Source organism: Polypterus senegalus, chromosome 13 (genome assembly GCF_016835505.1).
Source record: "Polypterus senegalus isolate Bchr_013 chromosome 13, ASM1683550v1, whole genome shotgun sequence".
Classification (NCBI taxonomy): domain Eukaryota; kingdom Metazoa; phylum Chordata; class Cladistia; order Polypteriformes; family Polypteridae; genus Polypterus; species Polypterus senegalus.
In genome coordinates this window covers 54,301,423-54,326,450 of record NC_053166.1, presented here as the reverse complement: position 1 = coordinate 54,326,450, position 25,028 = coordinate 54,301,423, and the positions used below count along the sequence as shown (strand labels likewise).

Here is a 25,028-nt window from a genome sequence, read left to right as displayed (position 1 = left end):
CAGACTCCCTTTTCTCAGTTTATTATTCCACCTTCTTTAAAGTAGAAGACAATACTCTGTTGACACTCTATTTACAAGAAGTTTGGCAACAAAATGAAAAGTGTAGTTTCTTAACTACCATAATGCCTTGTGTAAAGGATCACTGCAACAGAATTGCCATAATCGTTAGAAAAGCAGCTTCTTAAAATATAGTTTGAGATTTACCGATCAAATTGTTTGGAGTGAACAACTCACTCTTGATCACAGCATCCTAGTTTGGTTATTTACATCATAAAAAGTCACTTATTTACCTAAAATAAAACTGTACATTACCCACTGTAACTAAAGTTTAAAGTTTGCTAGGCTACTTGTCATAACTTCCACCATCTCCAGCTGCTGCTTTGGGCCATTAAGCAACACATCAGAATGATTAAAAATAAGTAGTGACAAACATAGCATCAGACCACTATATGATAAAACCCTATGGCCAGCATTATGTATTGAAAAGGACCGAGGGAAATGTGGGCATCAACTTGGGCCAGTTCAACCAAGCATATGGACAGAGGAAATCATATAGGTTTATTTTCTCCAGAAAAACACTGATAACCATAACTTTTGTTTTCATTTCCTCAGTTGCCACTTTACTAAGTTTGTTAAATTCCTTAATCTTTCAATATTTATTTAAAAAAATACCTCTCACTCCCTTCCATTGGTATTTCACTTTGACTGTATCAATTAAACTGATATCAATTAATCAGTAAAGTGGCAAAGAGGGCTCAGACAGGTAAGGGATGATACATTAGGATCAGAGAACACTGGTCAAAACCAGAATTATTTTTAAACAGCTGCTCAAGAAAAAAAAATGTTTTGCTAGGTAATACATTAAACAAAGTGCCACTGCTTTGTGGTGCTCTAAGCTTCACAGGAACCCCCACTTCCCAATTCTAATTTGAAAGAATACATTTGAGACTATACACACATCCACTTGTGGAACCATGTTTTGGATTTTGGGAAATTTCAAATTTTGGAATTTCAGAGTAGGGACACTCAACCCGTATTAGCACTCTTTAAGACATCAAAATGCAAAATTAAACCAATGTTGTTAATCACAACAGCCTTCAGTCAGAGTTTCTCACATTAATGCAAGTAAATGACTTATAACAGACTTGGGCAAAGATTCATCCAAATCTGTGAGAAGTTCAAATGTTTTTGTCAAATAAGCATGGAACTTGAACATTTAAACATTTTTTGAACTGCAGTGTTATCCACTTGAAAAATGTATACAAGTCCCATTTGGGTGAGAGAAGAAAACTGTTATGCAACATCTGGAAGAAGTAAAAAACAAAAATATTTCATTAAAGTCCAAAGGTTTCAAATGCATATGGTATAGTGAGACAAATGACTTGGGTCACAAAACAAACTGAAAATTCTACAGAAGTTAGATATGACAAGGCATTTACAAGGATTTTAGGATCAACACTGCAGCAACCATTATTATCTTTGAATGCTTTTAAACACATTAAGGAAAGATGTAACAGGAATTTTACATTTTGGACTAATAAAGCATACCAATAGGAATGAAGCTGCAAATTCTTAAAAAAAAACCTGAAAACAATATCAAAATATATTTACTATTAAAAGCTACTATAAATCAATGAAAAATGTATAGTCCATAAGACAAAAAAACCACTACCCTGCCCTTTTACACAGTATGCATAGCACATCAGACAGACAGAATGAAAGCAAAAGAAATCCCTCAAACATTTTTTGTTTATACCAGAAAAAGAATATAGCCAATGTGAACAAATCTTAAATATGGATGTCAAACCAACACATCAACAATGCTTTTGCAACTGTTGTCAACTTAGCTTTATTGTAGAAAACAATCAATAAAAGCTGCACAATATTGCAGCAAAAAAAAAAAGGAAGATGACTCTCTACACAGCGACAGCAAGATCTAGGGAGATTCAGTAATACATGGTATCAACTATACAGATAAACAAAAAAGTTAGTCTATCACTATAAAATCCAATTAAATACTGTTTTTCTGGTAAATAATGTGGTGGAGGGGGTTACATTATCATTGACTTCATAAATGAAAACTCAGCAGTTATACACTAGGCACAGCAATAGTCCATCTGTTTTTACCAACTCATTGTTCCCTCTAATGCCCATTATTTCTTTTTTACATTCTGTTATGATGAGCTTCTCTTCTGTTTGTGAGGTCCACAGCCCCCATGCTGCGAAACAGTATGTGTGGTGCATGAGGGGTTAACAGCTGCAGTGCATTCAGCCACAATCTCAGTCCTTTCTTTTATCCATTCTGTTTTAGTACATAAAACAGAAGACACCAGACAGACGCTTCTTTTCTATTCGTAAGGTTTAAAAACGTGTGTGTTTCTTATTCCTTGTCACTACATTCTATGTATTATACTTCTGGATGAACATTCACTAGTCCTCAGATCTGATGCTTATACAACACTGACTAATGGGAAAAACCAAACCAGTTTGATTTTATTGTAGTCTGTCACAGACTCTTTGGACTCGGTCACTAGGTATGTCACATTAGGTGACTATTTTCAAGGGAGTCGGTCAGAGGTAGACAGTAAATAAAAGGTACAAGTGAAAATTGATGGAAAAGTAGTATATTGTGACATGGGCTTTAGCTAAATTATAAGGTCTGAATATTTGAATATATTTGAATATTTACTTCTTTTTAATTTAAACATAGTTTAGTGGCAGAGTATTTGGTGTACACTACATTATTATTATTGTTATGGCATCAGTCACAACAAAAACAAAACCCAAAAGAAAAAAATGCTACTAGTACTCATGCAACAAAATCCTGCACAGATGCACCCTATAAAAGAGAAGAATGTGTATCGTCATTATGTTTTCATTCCAAAACTGACGGGTGGGTGAGTGGATATTTTTTAGAATAGTGAGATATAACATAAGCCATGAAAAGGAGCTTAAATCCTTATAAGCAATGCAAAGTAGCACCATGCTTCATTAAGTTTATATTTTTATAAAATTATAAAGATAAACAAAAACTTTTGATACCATGGCAAATACAGAAATACCACACAATGGGCTGGATAGATAGATAGCTAGATAGACAGACAGATAGCTAGGATACTTTATTAATCCCCAAGGGGAAGTTCACATAATCCAGCAGCAGCATACTGATACAAAAAACAATATTAAACCAGAGTAACAAAAATGCAGGTAAAAACAGACAACAACTTTGAATAATGTTAATGTTTACCAACCGGTAGAACTAAAGAGTCGCATAGCGTGGGAGAGGAACGATCTCCTCAGTCTGTCAGTCAGTGGAGCAGGACAGCGACAGACCTGCTCCTCTGCCTGAAGATGACACTGTTCAGTGGATTCTCCATGATTGACAGGAGCCTATTCAGCGCCCGTCGCTCTGCCACGGATGTTAAACTGTCCAGCTTCATTCCTACAATACAGCCTGCCTTCCTCACAAGTTTGTCCAGGTGTGAGGCATCCTTCTTTATGCTGCCTCCCCAGCACACCACCGCGTAGCAGAGGGCACTCGCCACAACCATCTGGTAGAACATCTGCAGCATCTTATTGCAGATGTTGAAGGACACCAGCCTTCTAAGAAAGTATAGTCGGCTCTGACCTTTCTTACACAGAGCATCAGTTTTGGCAGTCCAGTCAAATTTATCATACAGCTGCACTCCCAGGTATTTATAGGTCTGTACCCTCGGCACACAGTCTCCTCTGATGATCATGGGGTCCATGAGGGGCCTGGGCCTCCAAAAATCCACCACTAGTTCCTTGGTCTTGGACAGAGCTGAATATACTTCCTTAGAACGCTGGCGTCTTTCAACATCTGCAATAAGATGCTGCAGATGTTCTATCAGACGGTTGTGGCAAACGCGGCGGTGTGCTGGGGACGGCAAGATAAAGAAGAGGGATGCCTCACGCATGGACAAACTGGTGAGGAAGGCAGGCTCTATTGTAGGCACTGAGCTGGACAGTAAGACATCCGTGGCAGAGCAACGGGCACTGAGCAGGCTCCTATCAATCATGAAGAATCCACTGCTTACACGGAACAGTATCATTTCCAGACGAGAGGAGCAGCTTCAGCGATAGACGGCTGTCACTGTCCTGCTCCAGTGACAAACTGAGGAGATCATTCCTTCCCCACACTATGCCATTCTTCATTTCCACCCGGTGGTGTTGGGGGACACTAACATTATTCAAAGTTAGTCTGTTTTACCTGCATTTTTATCACTCTTTAATTTAATTTTGTTCTTTATCAGTATGCTGCTGCTGAAGTATGTGAATTTCCCCTTGGGATTAATAAAGTATCTATCTATCTTTCTACCTTTAAAATACTGTATAACCACCAAGTGGTTACCCAACTATCATTTAGGTAACAAGTATTAATTGTAATGTGTGGTAGAGAAGGGGATCCCCCTAGTAATAACAAAAAGTGAGGTGTTTATAACCTTGGTGAGATTAGGAAATAAGCATACGGTTTATAAAGAATGGTACATCATTAACTACCTGATTTAACTAAAAAAAAAAAAAAAAATGTCCACCATGTTGACATGTTCTGTCCAGTAACTGAAAAATACTGCTTAAAACCCATACGAAATACAAAACATTACATTTGTACTTTTGAATTAATGAATTCCAACATAATTTGGGATATTTCTATTTAAACAAACTCTTTAAAGCATATTTTGTAATAACATGCTTTTAATATCTGGTTTATCATTGGACCAATCTGCTAGGTTTGTAAGATTTATATTTGCATAATTATATGGTGAAAAATATTACTAAAGAATAGAATTTAATTGACAAGTCAAATTAATTCACAATTCAAAATGTCAGAAACTTGTGGTGCTAAATTTAGTTTACCAAATCCATTTTTTTTTTTTTTTTTTTAATATTAGCCTACACTTATGTTTGCTGTGTGAAGCCAAAATTTATCAGTGTTAGATGAATCCTTTATTTAAGAACTCACCTATAAGAGCATTTGTTTTGCTGTTTTTAAGGTTTCTTGCGTGAGTGATCAGACCTTGTTTTGCCTATATACAGATCCAGGATTAGAAAATTATTTGGGCTGTCATTACCTGCAGTAACAATTGCAGTAATAAACAATTTTTTTTACTGTGAGACAGCATTATATTTTTCCACACAACATTCAAATGTAAATGCGCTTTTACTTAAGGGTTATACTTACAAACATCAGTTTACCTTCAAAAATCACATGAAGGGGATAAATTCAATGTTTATAGATTCATATTTATTTCAAGTATGCAGTTTTGCTTATCATACTGTGGGTCTCTGTTAACACAGAACATGTCATACTAATAGAAAGATGTGCCTTGTCCTTTTAGGCACCAAAACACTAAATACTTTTTATTTTGGTATTAACAAATGGAGCAGCTCATGTCATCTCCAGTGTAGACAAGCCAAAACAGCCACTTTCTTTGAATCTTGCCTTAATGATTACTTGCTAAAACTGTAGTTAGTTCCAGTCTCAACACATCTCACAGTCATATATGTGGAACTATAAATGTGTGAGGTACCCCTGCGACCTTGAACTGTATACATCAGTTAAAAAAAAAAAAAAAGAAATGTTGAACTGAAACATTGGTAGAAGTGTTCATTATACACAGATAATAAATGCAAAGCCAAGGACACTATTAAAAGTGGTTAATTTCACTATCTTTTCATCTCCTTTTTTAAATACATGACAATAAAAGTTAAATGATTACTCCCACTTTTGATCAGTAATTACAGTAAGCTTAAAACTTGGAAATACTTTATCTTGTTTAGCTAGACTGAGATAGTAAGGGTGTATGTTTCCTGTAGGCTGTGAGGAAGTGTGTTAAGAATATGGAACTGTAAGTGCTCTCTGCTAGTGTAAGGGGAAGGTTTATAAAAAAAAAAACAAAGGAAACCTGAATTGCAAATAATTTTAACAAAAAGAAGTACTTTTTCTGGTAAAAACTAAATGTACAGGTCTTTTTGAACACATTGTTGTCAAGTCTGCACATAGGATATATATGATATAACTTTTGCACTTTTCTTTCCAATTTCCAGCCCCCTTAATCATTCAAGAAATGAATATTACATTGATTCAATTAGGTGTGGCTCTTGCCTTATATTTTATTATTAAACCAACCAGTAAATATTTGTTCCAGTGGACCTTTGACAAGTAAATTCTCCTCAATTTTACTCTATCCTCACATACATATTTCAAAATCCCTGCTCATAAAAACAAACATGAAGCAAAAAATCCCAAAGCTCCTGCTTACTTAGAACAGAAATGGTGCTAAAGAGTGTGTACCATGTTTCATAACCAACAATTTAGTCTGACCACAAATTCTTTGCAACATATTTACTAAGTAACTTACAGTAAAGGGTGTGGGTAGTGAGTAGTGCTGCTCACTCATGGATCCAATGTGCTGGATTTCAATCTCACACTCTGCCACTGTCCTTGTAGAGTTTTGCACGTTTTCCCCACCTCTGTGTCAGTTCTGCCTGTGTTTCATCTGTACTGTATATAACCAAAGCATTATATCTTTGGGTAATAGCAAAATACAGACTGGCTCAGAGAGAGTAAATGTGCCCTGTTGATGGACTGTTACCACGTACTGCATTGCACTTGGATGGGCCTGGAGTGCTGCAATATTAAGTTGGATTAAGAGGGCTTGAGAATGTTATGCTACTTAATAATCAAGTGGCTTAAGAAATGAACACAGGGATGGACTTAAAATATTATATTGCTAGCTCCATGTGGAATTTGATAGGTTATGCCAGTGCAACATGGTGTAAAAATCTGTGGAATGATGAGTGTGCACAATGTGAACCTGAATGCAAATTGATTACTATTTTGGTATGTCTGAAAAAAAAGAGTATAAGGATAACAACTCCCTGTTGTAGTCCAGATATGTGTTTTCTGTACTGCTAAAGTACCATGCTTTGTGTATTCCACTGTTTAAATAATTCTGCAGTATATGAAGTCAACGGTTAGTAACAAAATAAAAACACCCTTGTAACAGTTGGGTTTAGGCTAAATACCACTATTTTAATCGTTTTTTTTTTTTGTTTAATTTACTTCAAAACAAGCAAGGGCAATACAGAATTAGTACTGCAACAGCATAAAAACCTCAACAAATTTCTGTAATGAGAAAGTTATCCCTTAACTTTTTTTGTGAATGTGTGCTCTTAATGTGATTTAACAACATTAAAAATCATGTTTGCAACAGCAAAGATGATGTTGTGCTACATGAAACAATATGGTTAACTTAATACTCAAAAACATCTAACTTTTTTTTTTTAAATAACTGCTAATATACAGATAAGCAGAAGCATAGCACATTCTTAGGTGTGTTTATCCAAACTGTGCTCACCTGAATTCTAAACCAAGGAAAGACAGAAAATATTTTTTAGGCTGATATGATGAGATGCATTGTGGTACTGTATGCCAAGTCATTTCCTGTGCCCTGGTGAGTTAAAAATGTATATTATGAATCTTTGCATCTGTTTAACAAGAAACATTAAAAACAAAACTAAGCAGCAAACAAGACAAGCTCTGTGAAGGCACCTACTACTTAGTAGCAAAACTGACGAAAAACAAAAGGGATATATTTAATAATTCAGGTTGTGGTGGTTCTTTACATAAAAAAAAAATCTGTAAATGTACAGTATTTATATATGGTACATAGTGTTTAGTGTTTCTTAAAACTAACATTTCAAAAACTTCCCCATCCATCGAACTATCTTGGAATCCAAGTACAGTGGTACCTTGAGATACGAGTGCCCCGACGTATGAGTTTTTTGAGATACGAGCCGTCACTAGGTCAATTTTTTGCCTTGAGTTATGAGCCAAAATTCGAAATACGAGCCATCAAAGAGCTTGTCGTCGCACATTCCAAGGAGTTGACGGAACTACAGATGCAGCAACATGCGGAGGTTCTGCAGGAGAGTGGTATCACGTAGGAGGTTACCTCTTAAAGTGAGATAAAGGAAGTGTTTGCAATGTGGGAAAAAGTTTCAAACTGTAAACAAAAGAAACACCCTGAAAAAGTTGCAACTGATCATGTAGTGGCCCTATTTAATGACACTTGCCTAACTCATTTCATAAACATTCTAAAGGGGAGGACTAAACAAAGCTTCTTGCGCCCCCTCACCAAGCCGCGGTGATTATTTTAAAACTGCCCTTTGACAGGAGCTGTGGACCCGCTATACCACACACGTGAAAATTCACAGGGAGTTCTAGTGCGGGTTGTTCACTGAATGCTAGCAACTAGCGCACTGACGCTCATGGCTTTGTCTCGAGAGAGGTAAACAAGGGTAGCACACAAGTCGTATTCCAAACAAAGGTCGTAAACCAAGCAAAATTATATGTATACCAAGTTGGACTTATTCCAAATCAGACGTATACCGAGGTACCACTGTATTAGGTTTTATTTTGTTTGTATACAATATTTGTTCAATATAAATAAAGTTTTCTTATGCTGAAAACATTTAACAAAAAAATGGGGTGTTTTTTGGGGGCTGGCACGAATTAATCTCATTTCAACTAATTTCAATGGGGAAAACTGATTTGATACACGAGCATTTTGACTTACAAGCCTAGTCACAGAAAGAATTAAACTTGTATCTCACGGTATCAATGTAATTCAGTTCACTGCCACATCCTGGAGCCTATCCTGGTAGCACCAGATGGAAGGCAGGCACAAACTGATATTCATATCTAAAATTTAGAGTCACCCATTTACCCAGGACATGAATTTTTTGATGCAAGGGTGTAAGAGATTGACAAAGTTTCACTTTTTGATTTTTAATTGGAATTCTTTTCGATCAATCGATCGATAGATAGATAAACTTTAACTCTTCCCCACCAATTAATTTACCAGTAAATGAATAGTTATGAACTACTTAAAAAATAATAAAGATCATGTATGCTCTATAAACCTGTATCCCATGGCCACTTCTTTACACTGGTACAAAACATTTAGCACTTTGGTGTATGCTTTGTCACTTTACTTAGGAACTGAAAAGAACACATGCATTCACAGTTGGAAAACAGTTTTTCAGTGGTTAGCCATTTTAACAAATGTTACTCGACGATATCCTTCATCTCTACAAGGGAAAGGTAAAGATGGCACAAGAGTGGCTTGGGGGCAACTATAGGAATGTCCTTGAGTGGCCCAACCACAGCCCACACCTAAAAGAACATCTCTGAAGAGATCTGAAAAAAATGGTTGTCTACTGACACTCTTCTTCCCAACTGACAGAGCTTGAGAGGATCTGCAGAGAAGAATGTCAGCAACTCCAACAAGCAGGTGTGTGAAGCATGTTGTGTCACACCCATGAAGACTTCAGGCTGTAATTGCTAAAGTACTTCAACAAAATAAATTTCTAAAATCTTGCTTTTGTTCATTATTTTGGGGTATGGAATGTTGCTTGATGAGTTAAAATTAAAGGATTTTAACACAAGATTATACCTAACAAAATGTGAAAAAAGTGAAAGTGAAAACTTTGTAAAGGCATTGTATGTCTAGCGATCAAGTATTCATTCCTAAACTAACATTCGGATTACAATTTGGAAAACCACAAAGAGACAAACATGATCCTGCCAGTACTGTATATGAAAAATAAGTAAATCAGACAGAATGCAATTACTGTTGCACAAACCAGTGCATGGGAGAATGCTTGTGGCTTACAGTTTGCGTTAAATCAGTGTTTAAAATCCTTGTTTAATCAAACACTTTATTCAATTCCTGAGACTATAAAGCCACATGTCACATAACTTGGATTTCTTGCAAGAAATTATGACATTTGCTTATTATCAAAACATTTAGTACAAGTATACTCACTTTGTCTTCACATTTATGCTATTTACCTCTTCTTATAGCATCTTCCATTCACACCTAATACTCTGTGAATGAATGAACTGACAAATGTGCAAATATCAAGGAAGACGTTCAAGGAACAACTCAATCAGACCATACTGAGTCAGTGTGTTCAGAGTGGAGGCTACAAAAACACAGTAAGAATGCTCAAGCGGAACAACCTGAATCTCCATACGAAACATGCAAAAACTCGCCTGCATTTTTACAATCTTTTTAAACCAAACTGGATGTGGGCTTTAAAAGTGAGTCAAGCTCAAACATCTAAAGATTAAACCAAAGTAATTTCAGCTTACAGTTTAACCCACTCCCTACCACATTATCTGCTGATTCATCATAATTAGGGAAGGGATGGTTATTTGTTACAATATACCACAGTGAATCCCCAATGGTTTTTACACCACTTAATATTTTAATTATTACTATTTCAATCATTGTCAAGTAACGTGTTTTTTATATATAAAAAAACACTGTGTGGAAAATACTTTCAAGCATTCTCCAAAAAGTACGGAATCACAATTATATAGCAAGGAAAGTGGGCATCCAGCATGTTAATATAAGTACGGGAGAAGGCAGTGACAGCGGTTCAGAGCTCTTTCACCCATCGAAGTATAGTCCTATTTTAGCTTTTGAAAAGTGCTAAGGGGACAATTACTTGATGATGACTACCCTATATGCAGAATATAGAGAAAGTTAAGCTGCAGCAAGAGGGGAAAACATCTACAATTTAAAGAGTAATTACATCTTGCCTGAAGAAGGGACCCGAGTTGCCTTGAAAGCTTGCATATTGTAATCCTTTTAGTTAGCCAATAAAATGTGTCATTTTGCTTGATTTCTCACTACATTCATAATGGCTAACATGGTACAACACCCTAGTAGTAAAAAGTAATCTTCGAAACCATCACCTGCAGTTCAATGCTGTTTAACTTGCTAATTGCTTATCAGTATGAAGCTTTAGTGTTACATGCTCTAGTAAGTAATTGACAACATGTTTTCTACTGTTAGCTGTGTATCTGAACTGCTTATTGCACTGGCTAATTCATCCAGTACACGTAAAATAATTAAATCACTCCTACAAATATGAAAACAAGTCAAAACAACCATATAAGCATATATACTGGAACTTAAATAACTACATCTGGGCTTGAAATTGGTGTTGAACTAGGGGTAGTCTGCACAAATGTAGTAATTCCCACAAATTCAGATTTTTAACACATTTTCTGCACAAATTTTTTTGGTAAGTAATCAGTCTTGCTTGTTACAAGAATATTCAACTTCTTTTTTTTTCCTCATTGTTTTTGTTTTGTTAAGTTTGCTTGCACAGGAAGCCAATACGTGTTGCAATTGCTCTTGAAAAGAACATGCATCTGTGGAATTCAACAACTGGCTGTTCAATAAAGCTGTGCAAGTGTGATGCTGGAATCACAGATGTGGCTGGCGCACAATACCCCATTTTTAAATTGCTTCTTAGAACTCTACTAAACTTTGTTAAATTGAAGGCTAAAAACAGGTTGAAGTACGTTGTTGTAATCAAATCAATACAGAAATTCCAGAAATTGATTTATATTGTTTAGTAAATTCATAGGTGGATTCTTCCCATAGTGCATCCTGACATATTTCCACCCAGCAGTTGCCATGATGTAAAAGAAAATGTGATTCATCAGACCAGGACACCCTTATCTATTGCTCTATAATCCAGTTCAGATGGTCACCTGCCTATCAAAAGCGTTTTCTGTAGTGGACAAAGTTCAGCATGGGCAGCCCCATATGCAGAAAGTTGTGAAACATTGTTTGTCCTGACACCTTTCACTCATGGCAAGCATTACGTTTTTATGCAAAAGCTGCTCTTCTATGAGATCAGGCCAGTTGGGCTAGCCTTTGCTCACCATCAATGAGCCTGCCAAAGATTCCCTGGCTACCCTTCCTTGAACATTTTTTGGTAGGTACTAACCACTGCATACCAGGAACACCCCATAAAACCTGCTGTTTTGGAGATGCTCCAACCCAGTTGTCTAGCCATCACAATTTGGCCCTTGTAACTCAGATCATTACACTTGTCCATTTTTCCTGCTTTCAGCACATCAACTTTAAAAACTTACGGTTTACTTGCTGCATTATTATCCCACCCCTTGACAGGTGACACTCTAATGACAAAATCAATCATTCACTTTACTTGCCAGTGGTTTTAAAGTTGTGGCTGGTCAGGGAATGTTCTGGACACCTTACAAAGGGATTTTTAGAAATAGACTAGCTTTGCTAATGGAAAAGATTGTAAGTAGTTCTTCACAGAACGAGTTTGATTTTTCAAATTTTAAACAGTATATAACATCCTGTTCCTACTGCACAATAGCAGGTAGGTTAGGAATCTTTCAGTTACTTATGAGAGTTGGCTAAAATGTGCAACAGAAAGTATTAAAATAATGCTCACAGTGGAGCGACAGTCCTTCTGCATTACACTGAAGAGAAAGCCATTACATGGAGAGGATCTACAGGGGCTCCAAAGAAAATTCAAAGATTAGGCAAAGATAGTAGAAAAAAGAGATGGCAAGATGATAAGGAATATCTCACCAGACATAAATAACCAAAACATTTTTTATGGATTTATGAGAAGTGGTTTAATTGCTTATTTCAGTATTACACAAAAGCTTACTCTATTTGTTTAAACTAGGTTTTTCTACAATGGCAAAACCTTTTTTTTTTTTTGTTTCCAAAGGTGGAATCAGAACCCATCTGAGTAGCATCAAGCACAAATGCAGATGGAATGTTAGGTCCATTTCAGGGCACGATCATATCACATAAATGATTCACACCATGGCAAATCGGAATCATTTATTAACTTAATGTGCACAATTCAGAAGTACTGGAGGAAAATAAGCAACTAGAAAAACCACAAGGCCCAGGAAAACAAATGCTAAGCAAAAGGCAGGAAACAGCATTGAAGTACAAGAAGCTGTTGAGCAACTCTTATAACCATCATGCCACCATGTCATCAACGAATGGAAAAACAAACAAAAACATCATATGCATTTGATAAGACGTGAAATTATGCATTTTTATGGACATAAATTTATATTTATAATCAGACTCTTAGATCCCAAATAGAGCACACATTACCAGAATCTAGTCAGTAATTGTTTATATGTAGTACAGCAATTCACATGTAATTTTATGACAAACACTTCTACACTTTTAGGAACAGAAATAGTACAACTATCACTTTTAAAGACACCACCTCAAAAAATCTTCAAACCTGAAGCAAGCCATTCTCCTATACCTTATTAACACAAAGGGTAGCGATACAACGCTATATACTGTAAAACAATTGGATATTTCTTTGACTTGTTTCTTGTAATTACATGATGGATTAAAATTAACATTCATAGTGTTATCAAAACATAATTACATAACATAACTTGGACCAGGAATTGCAAGGAACCCACAATATTTTATTATTCCAAAACCTCAGTACAACTGCAGCTTTATTAATTTGCATTTCACATCTGCAAGCTACAGTTGCATGCAAAAGTTAGGGCACCCGTGCTTAAAATATGTTACTGCGAACAGTTTAGTGAGTAGAAGATGAACAGATAACCAAAAGGCAGAAAGTTAAAGACAACACATTTCTTTTCAGAAATGTACACAATATTAGCATATTGTTTTTGTTTTGTACAATTGTACAGTTAAAAAAAAAAAAAAAAAAAGGAAAGGAACATGAAGCAAACGTTTGGGCACCTCAATATAGCTGAGGTTTCAATAATGTTTACCAAAGTCCCAGATCTTAATTAGCTCTTGAGGACCATGGCTTGTTCACAGTCATCATTAGGAAACCCCAGGAGGTGCAAACTGCAAAACTGTAAAAAGTCTCGACCCCTCGAACATTGTCCCAACAATCAGCAGCCATGGGCAAAGCAAAGCAAGAGAAGGCTACAAGAAGATAGTAAAGCATTTTCAGGTAGCCATTTCCTCAGTTCATAGTTATTAAGAAGCTAAGAAGTTAACAGGAATGGTGGAGGTCAAGTTGAAGTCTGGAAGACCAAGAAAACTTTTTGAAAGAACTGCTCAGTGGATCGCTAGAAAGGCAAATAAAAAACCTTAAAGAGTTCAAACAAGATATTGATCCAAAACACATCTCAAAATGATGGTTTTATCATGGACTCCTAGCTGTCTGCAAAAAACATTTACAAGCTGCGACTGACCATGTTGGGTGACCAAACTTTTGCTTCCATATTTTTTGGTATTTTGTACCGGTCAACGATTGAAATAAAAATGTAACCATGCTTAATACATTAAAGAAATGTGTCACCTTTAACTTGATGCCTTCTGATGATCAGTTCATCTTTTGCTCACTTAACTATTCACAGTAACAGGCATTTTAAGCAAGTGTGCCCAAACTTTTTCATGCCATATATTAAAATTCACTTTCTTGTTTAACTTAAGTTAAAGGATAAATTCTGTATTCTTCAAGTCAGTTATTCCTTTACGAACATGATATATATGCATTTGCCATGCAAAACTATGTTCTATAAATTAAAAAAAAAAAAACCTTCTCCAGTTGTCCTGCAAATGTTTTTGTATCTTGTGATTACACACACATTGTAAAACAGTTTTTACACTTTATTCTTTTAAACAAAAAACACCAATATCATTAGATTTTGCCATTTTAAAAAATGACCAGCCATGCACTTTAGCTCAGCACTTAGGGCTCATTTATACTTCACGCTCAGAACGCGTACGCGTCCGCATCATGGCTGCCACGCGTTCCCAGCGTTCATTTCACGCGTCCTCTGAGCAGGTCCTCAGAAATTAACGCGACGGCGTGCGCGAGTTGCAGTACCAGCAAAAGTCGGGGCGAGTGTGCTAAAAGTCGGAACGTGACGTCAGAGTCTCTGTTTACTATCTACATGTGACAGCAAGCCTCTATGGAGATCCTTTGGGGATCGATGTGCGCACTTTGCTGTTTGATGAATGGCTCAAATACAGCGCTATACCTTATGTTGCCGATGTGAAGTTGCAAAAAAAAATAGACGGCACAAAAGATGGTATATGAGACTTTTAAAATGTATCGTGTCATTTATATATGTCTTTTTTACTTTTTAATTTTTGCAACTTAACAACAGCAACATAATGTATAGCGTTATATTTGAACTACTGAGAAAAAAATAAAGGACACGGTGAAAACGTGTACTTTGTGATTAAAGTGGAAATTTCGGCTTTAATCTCGAAATTTCCACTTTAACCTCGTAGTTTACTTTATCATTAAAGCAGACGGTCGCAAACGTCATCCCAGTTTTTAATCGCTATGAGCTTCTTGGACCTGACAGCAGGTAAAGTAAAACAATAAAAAATAGATGGCACAAAAGATGGTATGTGAGACTTTTAAAATGTATCGTGTCATTACGATCGGGAATATGCAACGCTTGAATATAAAAGCCCCACGAATGCATCTGTATGTCGGCATTTTGCTTCAGCAGCGGAAAGCAGCAATAGATCGCCAAACAGAACAAATTAAATGTATGATATTCCAACTCTCTGCACATTTAGAATCTTTAGATTTATACTTGATATCACTTTCATGATGAAATGCATTAAAATGTGTATGTTACATTTTACATATAATTTCGTTTAAATAATGAATACTGTTAATAAATACACACATGGGGGTGTCACGGTGGCGGAGCGATAGCAGTTATGTTGCTGGTATTCCACACTGTGCTCCGGTTTCCTTCCAAAGATTTGCAGATTTGGGGATTTGGTGCCGCTAAAATGACGCTAGTGTATGTGTGTGCTTGTATTCACCTTGCGATGAGCTGAGGCCTCGTCAAGGGACTGTTTCTCACTCGTGCCCAATGCTTCCTGGAATGGACACATACATCCCTGGATTTATGGATTTAATCAATAAACATCCTTTTCAGAGATATTGCGGTAAGGTGTTATCGGAATTTAACAGGTGTTTTAGGCAATTCACAACACAGATAAGCCGAACATGTTCTTACCGCGATAATATCTCGCACTGCCACCTGGTGGATTCCTCCAGATTTACTTAAAAGAACGCGCGTAAGTATAAACACTACAACGTTTGCGTAGCAGGAGCGTCCGCTGCAGCATGCGTCGCGTGAAGTATAAATGAGCCCTTAGTCTTCCTGAGCAACAACCTTTCACCACTCAAGGGGGTGGTTTCATCCCGACAGACCAAATCACTGTAAACTTTTCATGTCACATGGCTGGTTTAGTTTTAATTTACTTGCATGTTTATGTGAATATTCGCAAATAGGAAATGTATTCTTACGATGAGACGAATGGAACAAGGAATATGTAGTACAGTAATCCCTCACTATATCACGCTTTGACATTCGCGGCTTCACACTATTGCGGATTTTATATGTAAGCATATCTAAATATATAACGCAGATTTTTCGCTGCTTCGCGGGTTTTTGCGGACAATGGGTCTTTTCTCTTCTGGTACATGCTTCCTCAGGTGGTTTGCCCAGTTGATTTCATACAAGGGACGCTATTGGCGGATGGCTGAGAAGCTACCCAATCATAGCACGCAGTTAAGTTCCTGTGTGCTAATTGGCTCAGCGATGGAGCGCCGAATTCGATTGCACTGCGTTAATCAAGAAGTCTCGTCTCGCTCATTCAGCATCAATGTGTTTCGCTGTGTAAATAGTTAACTTTATGTGTTTATTTTGTGCATAGTCAAGCCCTTCGTTATGGCTCCAAAACGATCTGCTCCTGCTACTGCTTCAGGGGCTGTGCCCAAGCACCAACGGAAGATGCTAACGATTGCCAAAAAGGTAAAAGTTTTGGATATGTTGAAGGAAGGGAACAGGTACACCGCTGCAGGACGCCATTATGGCATCAATGAGTCCACGATTCTTTTTATTTAAAAAGGAGGAAAAGAATATAGGATCTACAGCCGCAGCGTCCTTTAACCAGGGCGCAAAACGAGTTGTAAGTGGACGTAATAAGGCAGTAGTCATAAGTTTAGTGTCACTGTACACACATTTTACTGTATACAATTTTTCTTGCATTGTACGTATTTATTGCTGGTGGCCTGTCTGTCGTTATGGCTGTAACATATGTGATATCGGAGATGCTTTAAAATAATATTTAGGTTTTACTGTATATAAACAGTGTGTTTACATACATAATTTCAACGAATCTTACCTAATATCTAAGAGAATACAAAGGGTTTATGCTGTATAACTGTGCGTGAAATTCTTATAAGAGTGTGGGAGAGTTTATAAAGGATTAAAATATATAAAAATAACCACATGAACATATGGTTTTTACTTTGCAGATTTTCACCTTTCACGGGGGGCTCTGGAATGCAACCCCCGCGATAGAGGAGAGATTACTGTATGTCTGTCCAGATCTCTTTTGTTGTCATAATCATGCATTGGAAACAAAGAATGCACAGATCAATACTCAACTGTCTTGACTTAAAACATTGACATATCTGGCAAGTTTGTAAGCTTTTTTCTGTGCCCCATACCCTCAATTGTAAAATGCCAGAGATGGCAAATTTTTTTTATTTAATTAACAGAATGTGGTTAACTTTAGAAGGCATATTTCATGAGGCAAATGCATATTTACCATGATTGTGAAGAAATAACTTTGACTTGAGAAATGCCAAACTTGTACTTTAAAGTTGAAATTATATTCTTGTATACAGAAATATTAAACTGTCACAATCAGAAAAAAATTCATTCAATCCATCTTTTAAATTTTTTTTTTTTTTAACCATAATGGAAGCTGATTTCAATTGTCTCACATTCCTCATAGTAAAGGCTCATTTATACTGTGTGCCTCCACATTGCCATGATGGTTTGCTAGGGTGTACATGGATAAACATGGGCTCATTTGACAAACAGTTGTGTGAAGTGATTTTTAGCTTTGCAGCTACCCGCACCTGTGGAATTCAACATTAAAAGCACACAGATATAGCCAAATGTACACAAATTCACAAAGAAAAATCGTCCAGACCCTGAGTAAAGATGAAAGTTTGTGCCAGCAGAAATAAAAATATCTGCAAGATCAATATGAAAAGACAAAAAAAAACTTCAGGCAGAAAACCAGGTGATTCTGCAACCGTGCAGTGACATGCAGTAAACACTTGTACTATAAGCAGCATTACATGTTACACGTTTTTGCCATTTAGTTGCATTGTTCCCTGGATGTCTCCTTCCCTTAAAATCCCTGTAGTAGAAATATAAACACAACACTGCAACCCTAGTAAATAACACACAAATATTCTATGTAGTGCTGGGCGGTATGACCAAAATTCTATATCACGTATTTTTCAAAATCATACCGGTTTCATAGTATTCAACGATAATTTTTTCCCCCATGCATGAGTGGATGTTAACCACATTTTCCTCTGCAATTACTGCAGTAGACTGGCTAAGAATAACCTATTCCACAGTCATGAGAACAGTACATTGTACAAAAAAAAAAACATTTTAAATGTGCACACAAGTATTAATACAGGTTTGCATGGCCCCATAAAGTGATAGTTTTCAAGGGGTGGCACTAATGAAGAGAAGGAATCACATTGCATGGCAGTTGCAGTCAAAATATAGAACCTTTTTATTGAACAAATTTTGCAAACAAACTACTAAAATTTTGACAATATATTTTCAACCATCCAAAGAGGCATTTAGACTTAGTAAAATATCCAATGGTGCTTGTCAAAAGTTGTATCGCACAGAGCACATCTTGGAAAAGGAATAAATAGTAAATATTTTTGTAAACCAACTACACTTTCTGCTAATGTTAACAATCTCTGTCCACTGACACATTAAAGTGACTATTTAAACTACTTTACCCTCATTAAACTGCATAATATTTAAACTAATATTAACAATAAAATAAATAGTGTAACTTCCAGTAATAATACTATTACTTCAAACCCAGGTGTATTACACAGTATTCACTAAATAAAAATAAAATAAAACAATCGCAACTTGGTGATGACATCTTTACCAACTGAACCATTATTAAGGCAAACTGCATTAACATGGACCTTGCTTCAAGCTAAGCTATATACATAAATAATAATAACAACAACTGCAACTTGCATTTATAATGCTATTTGTGGAATAGCCCTACAGAAGCATATTAGGGCCACGGTAAAGAAAAAAAAATACAGACACAGTGAGGAAAAAAAAAAACTATATGTCGAGAATAAAGTTGACATGTTAGACTTTATTCTCATCATTTCCATTTTAATCTCGATGCTTATGTTGGGATTAAAGTTGACATTTCCACTTTATTCTTATATTTTATTTTGCCATTAAAGTAGAATGTCGTAAACTAAACTTCATCCTAAAATGAATTTTGATTTACTAGATTTTCTCAAACCTCGTCTTAACTTAATGTAGCACATTAAATGCTTTGTGTTGTGTTCCCTGACCCAGTTGTCAATCGCTGTATGCTTCTTAAACTGACTTCCTTCTGCACTAAGAGGAGCTGCAGGCAGTGATCGCCGCACAGAATACATTCACTTCATAATATTCCTGCTCTCTGAAAATTTAGAATGCTAAGATAAATACTTTTGAAGCAGGTATTAAACATGCACGGTAGTGTGGCGGTAGTGCTCCTCCCTCGAAGTAAGGGGTCCCCAAGTGTACATTCAGTGCAGAGAACTTTATGGCAGGTGTGACAAGGCTCCAAAAAACTGGATGTATGAATGGGTATCGCAGAGGTTTAACTTAATCAGAAAACTTTATTAATCCCGAAGGAAATTACTTATGTTACAACTTAACAACAGACAAGGGACATGTTACACTAAGAGCAAGTATAAAGTAATCATGTAAATATAAATAAAGTATAATAAATTAAGTATCAAACTAGAGTGCAGAGTGTTGCACCTTAAGTTCATATTGCACATTCTGAGAACAAATAAGGTTATTCTCATGTGAAGAGAAGACAATTTATTGCACAAGAACAGATAGTATGTGTAAATGTTGGCTTCGTGATCTGGTGGTCGGAGACACGAACACAGAATTCAATGGATGTTCTTCTGAGCTGGCTTTCTTTATTGAATGCGTTCCGTCTCTGTCTGACGTACCAAACTCCCAGTTCCTATCCTTCCTTTTTCTTTCTCCACATAACCGATCACCATACGATAAAAGTCTTTGTGAAATTAAAACGAGTTATAAACTTAATCCATGGAGTGTTCAGAACTTTAAAAAATTCTTCGTTATACAGGTTTAATTATGCCATCCCTTCAGGGTTGCACCCATCCCAGCAAGCATTGTGTGTGAGGCAGGAGCAAATCCTGAACCGGGCGCCAGCACATCGCAGGGTGAATACGAGCAACACATACACTGGCAGGGTCAATATAGCATAACAAAACCCCACATCCTACATGACTTTGAAAGGAAACTGAAGCACGTAGGGTAAACCCACCAGAAAAACATGCAAATTCAAGGCAGGGAACACCCGGGACCCCCTTACTACAAGGCATCAGTGCAACCTCTATGGCACCGTGCCCACACATGATTAAAACATGCTTTAATGCATTCCATCATGAAAATGATATAAAGTGTTTATCTTAGCATTCTAAATGTTCAGGGAACAAGAATATCATGAAATTAATGTATTCTGTGTGATGATCGCTGCCTGCGCCTCCTCTTAGTGCAAGAGGAAGTCAGTTTAAAAAGCGCGTAGCGATTAGCATGGCTCTGGGAACACAACACAAAGCATTTAATGTGCTACATAACTTATGGTGGGGTTTGAAAAAATCTAGTAAATTAAATATTCATTTTAAGATGAAGTTTAGATTACAATGTTCAACTTTAATGACAAATTATGAGAATAAAGTCCACATGTCAACTTTAATCTTGTCATAAGCATCGAGATTAAAGTGGAAATGTCGAGAATAAATTCAACATGTCGTCTCACCATTACACAGTACCCAGGTACATTACACAGTATTAAAAAAAAAATAAAACAAGTACCACTTGGCTTGCAGTATTACCCAGTAGTATAGAAACAGTATTCACACATTTGAACATAATGGTCCACATATGACCTTTTAGAGCCAAAGTATCTCCAGACAACAGACACAGCTCCTTTTTTCGGCAAAGGTTCTTCTATGTCATTATGTTCAACTTAATCGTCTGCTATAGCTTCAGTTTCGGTATGTTTTTTGTCCATTTTCACCATTCAAAACCTCCAATAACGCATGCATGCGTGTTTAGCGGTGCAGCAGTGAAAAAGGTCCACCCTTAAACAGTTTCCCGCTGCGCCACGTTCAGAACGTTGTTTAGGCTATTTAAAACCAGTGTTGCGGCATAAGGAAAATCCATATCATAACAAAAATAAAAAAAGTTTTGGTATGAACCGGTATACCGCCCAGCACTTTTCTCCTTTCAGGTTAGTAAAACAATACGCTTTCTTCAGAAATTGGATTTTGCCATTTTAGTCCATGGTCTAAGAAATTTGGCCATCCAATCTGGAACTTCATCCAGTGCATATGTATTAGTATTAACTTGTGCCAGTCAAACATTTCACTGATTCCATTCCTGATTTAACTTCGCCTTCCACCAGTACATGATGAAAGCCTTATATATTACAACAGTTTATATGCTTTGTTTTATAAACTTAACATCTTCTTTATATTATGTCTGTGCGTTCACTCACTCAATCTGTTTTTAACAGTTTCCATCTTGGATGAAGTACAAAAGACAAAAAAACTATGGAAACAAATGTTAACTAAGCTACCTATTTTTTTCATTACAAATATTGTAAGGCTTCTTCAGTTACTTCTTACTACAGTTCACATATAAATAAAAGATCTCTACATAACATTTATCATACATTTAGGATCAAGAAAGATTTTGTCCACCAAGGCAGGTTATTAAATATTTTCAACTGGCTGCTTCTTTATTGGCCTACCTTGAAATTACTACAGCACTATTATCCAAGATACACCTCATACAAGGAGAAATGTACACATTGATTGAGCTTTACTATTACTGCAATCAGTCCTCTTGGTTGCTAATGCTGTCATTTCCAGTTTTATAGTGAAATGGATCAGAAAATCGCACACTGAGCTAAAAACTAGAATGAAAATCCTAACCCACTTTTATACAATTATTAACATTAAAAATTCAAGAGGGGCAACATTCTGGTATAAGACAGACATCTCTAAATTCCAGGGTTTAAACCATGAGGAGGACGTCTGTGTGGAGTCTGTATGCCATGCTCACCTCTAGGCTGGAGTGAGTGTTCCAACAAGTATACTTAAACTTTCCATCTAAATCCCCAACGGTATGTCTGTTGGATTAACAGCAACTCTAAATTGCCTAACTTGAATGAGTGTGGGTGTGTACGTCGATGTGTTCCCCAAAAAAAGAAGTGCTCTGTCTGCGGCTGGATCCTGCCTTCTTCGCAATGCTGTCAGAACTGTTTTTAAACCCTACTTGCCTGAGCTACAGTGTTTTAGGGGAGTACAACAGTGATTTAAAGTCTGTTAAGAGAAAAACAATGGTTACTAGAAAAAAGAAAAAAAGAAAAAATTGGGAACAGGTCTCTTGGCAGGTTTAGTTTTGTCAAAGTTAAAATATCCTAGTCAGATATCCCTGGCAACCTCTCTGACCTTGCTTATCTAATCCAGTCTACACTTGGCACTCATCTAGAATTCACCCATCAAGGAATAAATCACTCCAACAAGTGAAATTTAAGTACAGGACATCTAATGGTTGAGCATACAGCTCACAAAATAAAAAAGGAATGCACACTCCTCTCACAGATTAATGTGAAACTGAATTTAATGTTAAGGCTACAACTATATAAAATAAAAGGATGCTAATACAGTATTTACATATGTGAAATGAATGTACTATTAGAAAATTATAATCATTAAGAATATTTTACATTTTGCATCTTGTATTCATTAGAAACGAAGTATAAAATAATTGTTTATATTTTCACAAACTCTAAATGTACCTCACTATTTCCACAACATGCTGTTTTTAGTTTATGTCTGTTATTCTAAACTGGTCCAGTGTAAGTGTTGGTATGTGCGTGACTTGAGCTACATCCAGGGTTGGCACCAGCCTTGTGATCATTGCCACAAAGACAGGCTCCAGCACCCACGGTCTAGTATTGTGTTCCCATTAGTCGGTAACTGTGAGATTTGCTTATACAGATTTTGATTAGTTACATTTTTAAAGTGATTTTCTATTTACTCAAAGTATCACAACCAGTATACAGATATCATCCACTTGGATGATGCAATGGCAACCATCCTTGCACCAGTACACTGACCACACATCAAAAATTAGGTGTTGAAGGGGTGAGGGAGACTTAGTCAATTGGACATGGGATGATTTGGGTGGCAGAATGAACAAGGATGAATGGGGTAGTTTAACCAGAAAATTGGGGAACACTCTACTGTCCTCAAACGATGCCAAGGGATCCTTTTTATGACGATACAGAGTTAGGATTTCAGTTTTACATCTCACCTGAAGGACGGTATGAGTTTTTAGAGCACAGTGTCCCTATTACCGCACTGGGGCATTGGGATCCACACACAGACCACAGGTCAAGTACCCCCTGCTGCCATCACCTGCCCCTCTTCCAGCAGCATTCCTGTACTGGACAGGCCCAAACACACTAGCTACAGGCTGATTATATGTTCTTTAAATGTACTAAACGAACATGTTTTAAAATAAAAAAAAACAGTAAAAGTAACACTTAACTTTTGTTAAAGACTGAACAGCAAATACTTTTAGTAGCTTTATAGATTAAAAGAAGAAAATGTAAATAATTTTAAAGAGCACGTTTGATAAATTTACTAAAGATTTCTGCAAATGTGACTAACTGCAGTGCATCTGAATAACGCTGCACGCTTACCCAGAAACCTAACCATAAGTTTGTCATAATGTGTAAATAAAACAACTTTCAAGTGCTAAAACATTTGTTTCAAATAAATAAACATGGCTGAAAATTCCAGCTTGGTCAATCATTGCTCCTCCTGAAGTACCAGCTGTAAACTAAAGTTAGTGATACGGGAACCTAAAGGAAAAACAAGGCTCCGTGTACGGTGAATTACACGCAGATATACAGTACTAGTGTATCTTCACACCGTATTCTATTAGGGATGATACGAACTGGGAATATTTGTGAAACAGGTGACATCCAGAGTTGTATCATCCTTTCCACCTCCCACTATCATATCACAAAAAGAGGACTTGTCGTCAAGAGACAACCAGCCTTTTGGTGCCTACATTTACCTTCTGTTTCACAAGCGTTCATTTCTCTTAACGTTTTAACCAGGAAATGTTTAAGCGAACAGGCTACTGGGCAGGCTGAAAGAAACCAAGACTACAAATGCCGATTAAATGAAAACCGATGATTACACAACACAGCTTTTTGCAAACCCGGAAATATCCGGGTATATTCACCCTGCAGAGTTGCTCGACTCGCAACTACTAACTTTGCAAAGGAAGGAAACGCACGGCACAAGTTGCAAACTTCCAAACAGGTGACTGGGCTTAGTAATCCTATTATATGGCCGCATTTCAACGCCAGTTCCAAAGGGCCAACCCACCATAGCCAAAGCTTCGAAGTTCACCAATTCCCTAGTCAATATGCACCGAAGACGGTGATGTACATTGGGAGAAAGAAAAAAAAAAACTGCCAAAGAGCACAAAGAAAGCCATAGCAAGGCCGGACGTCGACAGGCTGCCATGACAAGCAGGCCGCGATCAGCTGAGAGTCTCCGGTGACGTCGCGCCTCGAACAGGTAGAGGCTAGCGGCCTCGACGAACACGACAGCTACACCGCCGCCCTTCCAAACGCTCTCAATACTCACGCTTTATCCACCAGCTCCCGCACTTTCCACATGTTCAGCATCTCGTCTGTCTACAGGGAGCTCTCCACCTCAGTGCGCGCCGACGTCTGCGCCGTAAGACACCGATGGTCTCGGATGTTTCGCCCGCGACACTGGAAGCACTAAGTCCCGATACTAAGCGGCGCCAGGGCCAGCCAGGTTACTACGGAGACGTCCTTGCCACGTCACCAAGAAAGCGTCCTGTTCGCAGCGCATGGCGGGAGTTTGAGTTTTTTCGTCGCTGAAATCGTATACTTTTTGTGCCGTTTGTCTTTCACAACACGCAATTCAGGATT

General features: G+C 37.1%; 1 protein-coding gene across 2 annotated transcripts in view; it reads right to left on the bottom strand.

The window, feature by feature from the left end:
- clint1a (clathrin interactor 1a) overlaps positions 1–24,905 on the bottom strand; it is a 117,568-nt gene extending 92,663 nt beyond the window's left edge. The window contains exon 1 of one of the 2 annotated variants that reach the window (XM_039776209.1): positions 24,715–24,905. In XM_039776209.1, coding sequence (XP_039632143.1) covers positions 24,715–24,755 — 41 coding nt within the window. In that variant the 5' untranslated portion in view covers positions 24,756–24,905. The remainder of the gene's footprint in view (positions 1–24,714) is intronic. The other variant, XM_039776207.1, reaches the window with a different exon arrangement.
- Between the last annotated feature and the right edge of the window lie 123 nt (positions 24,906–25,028).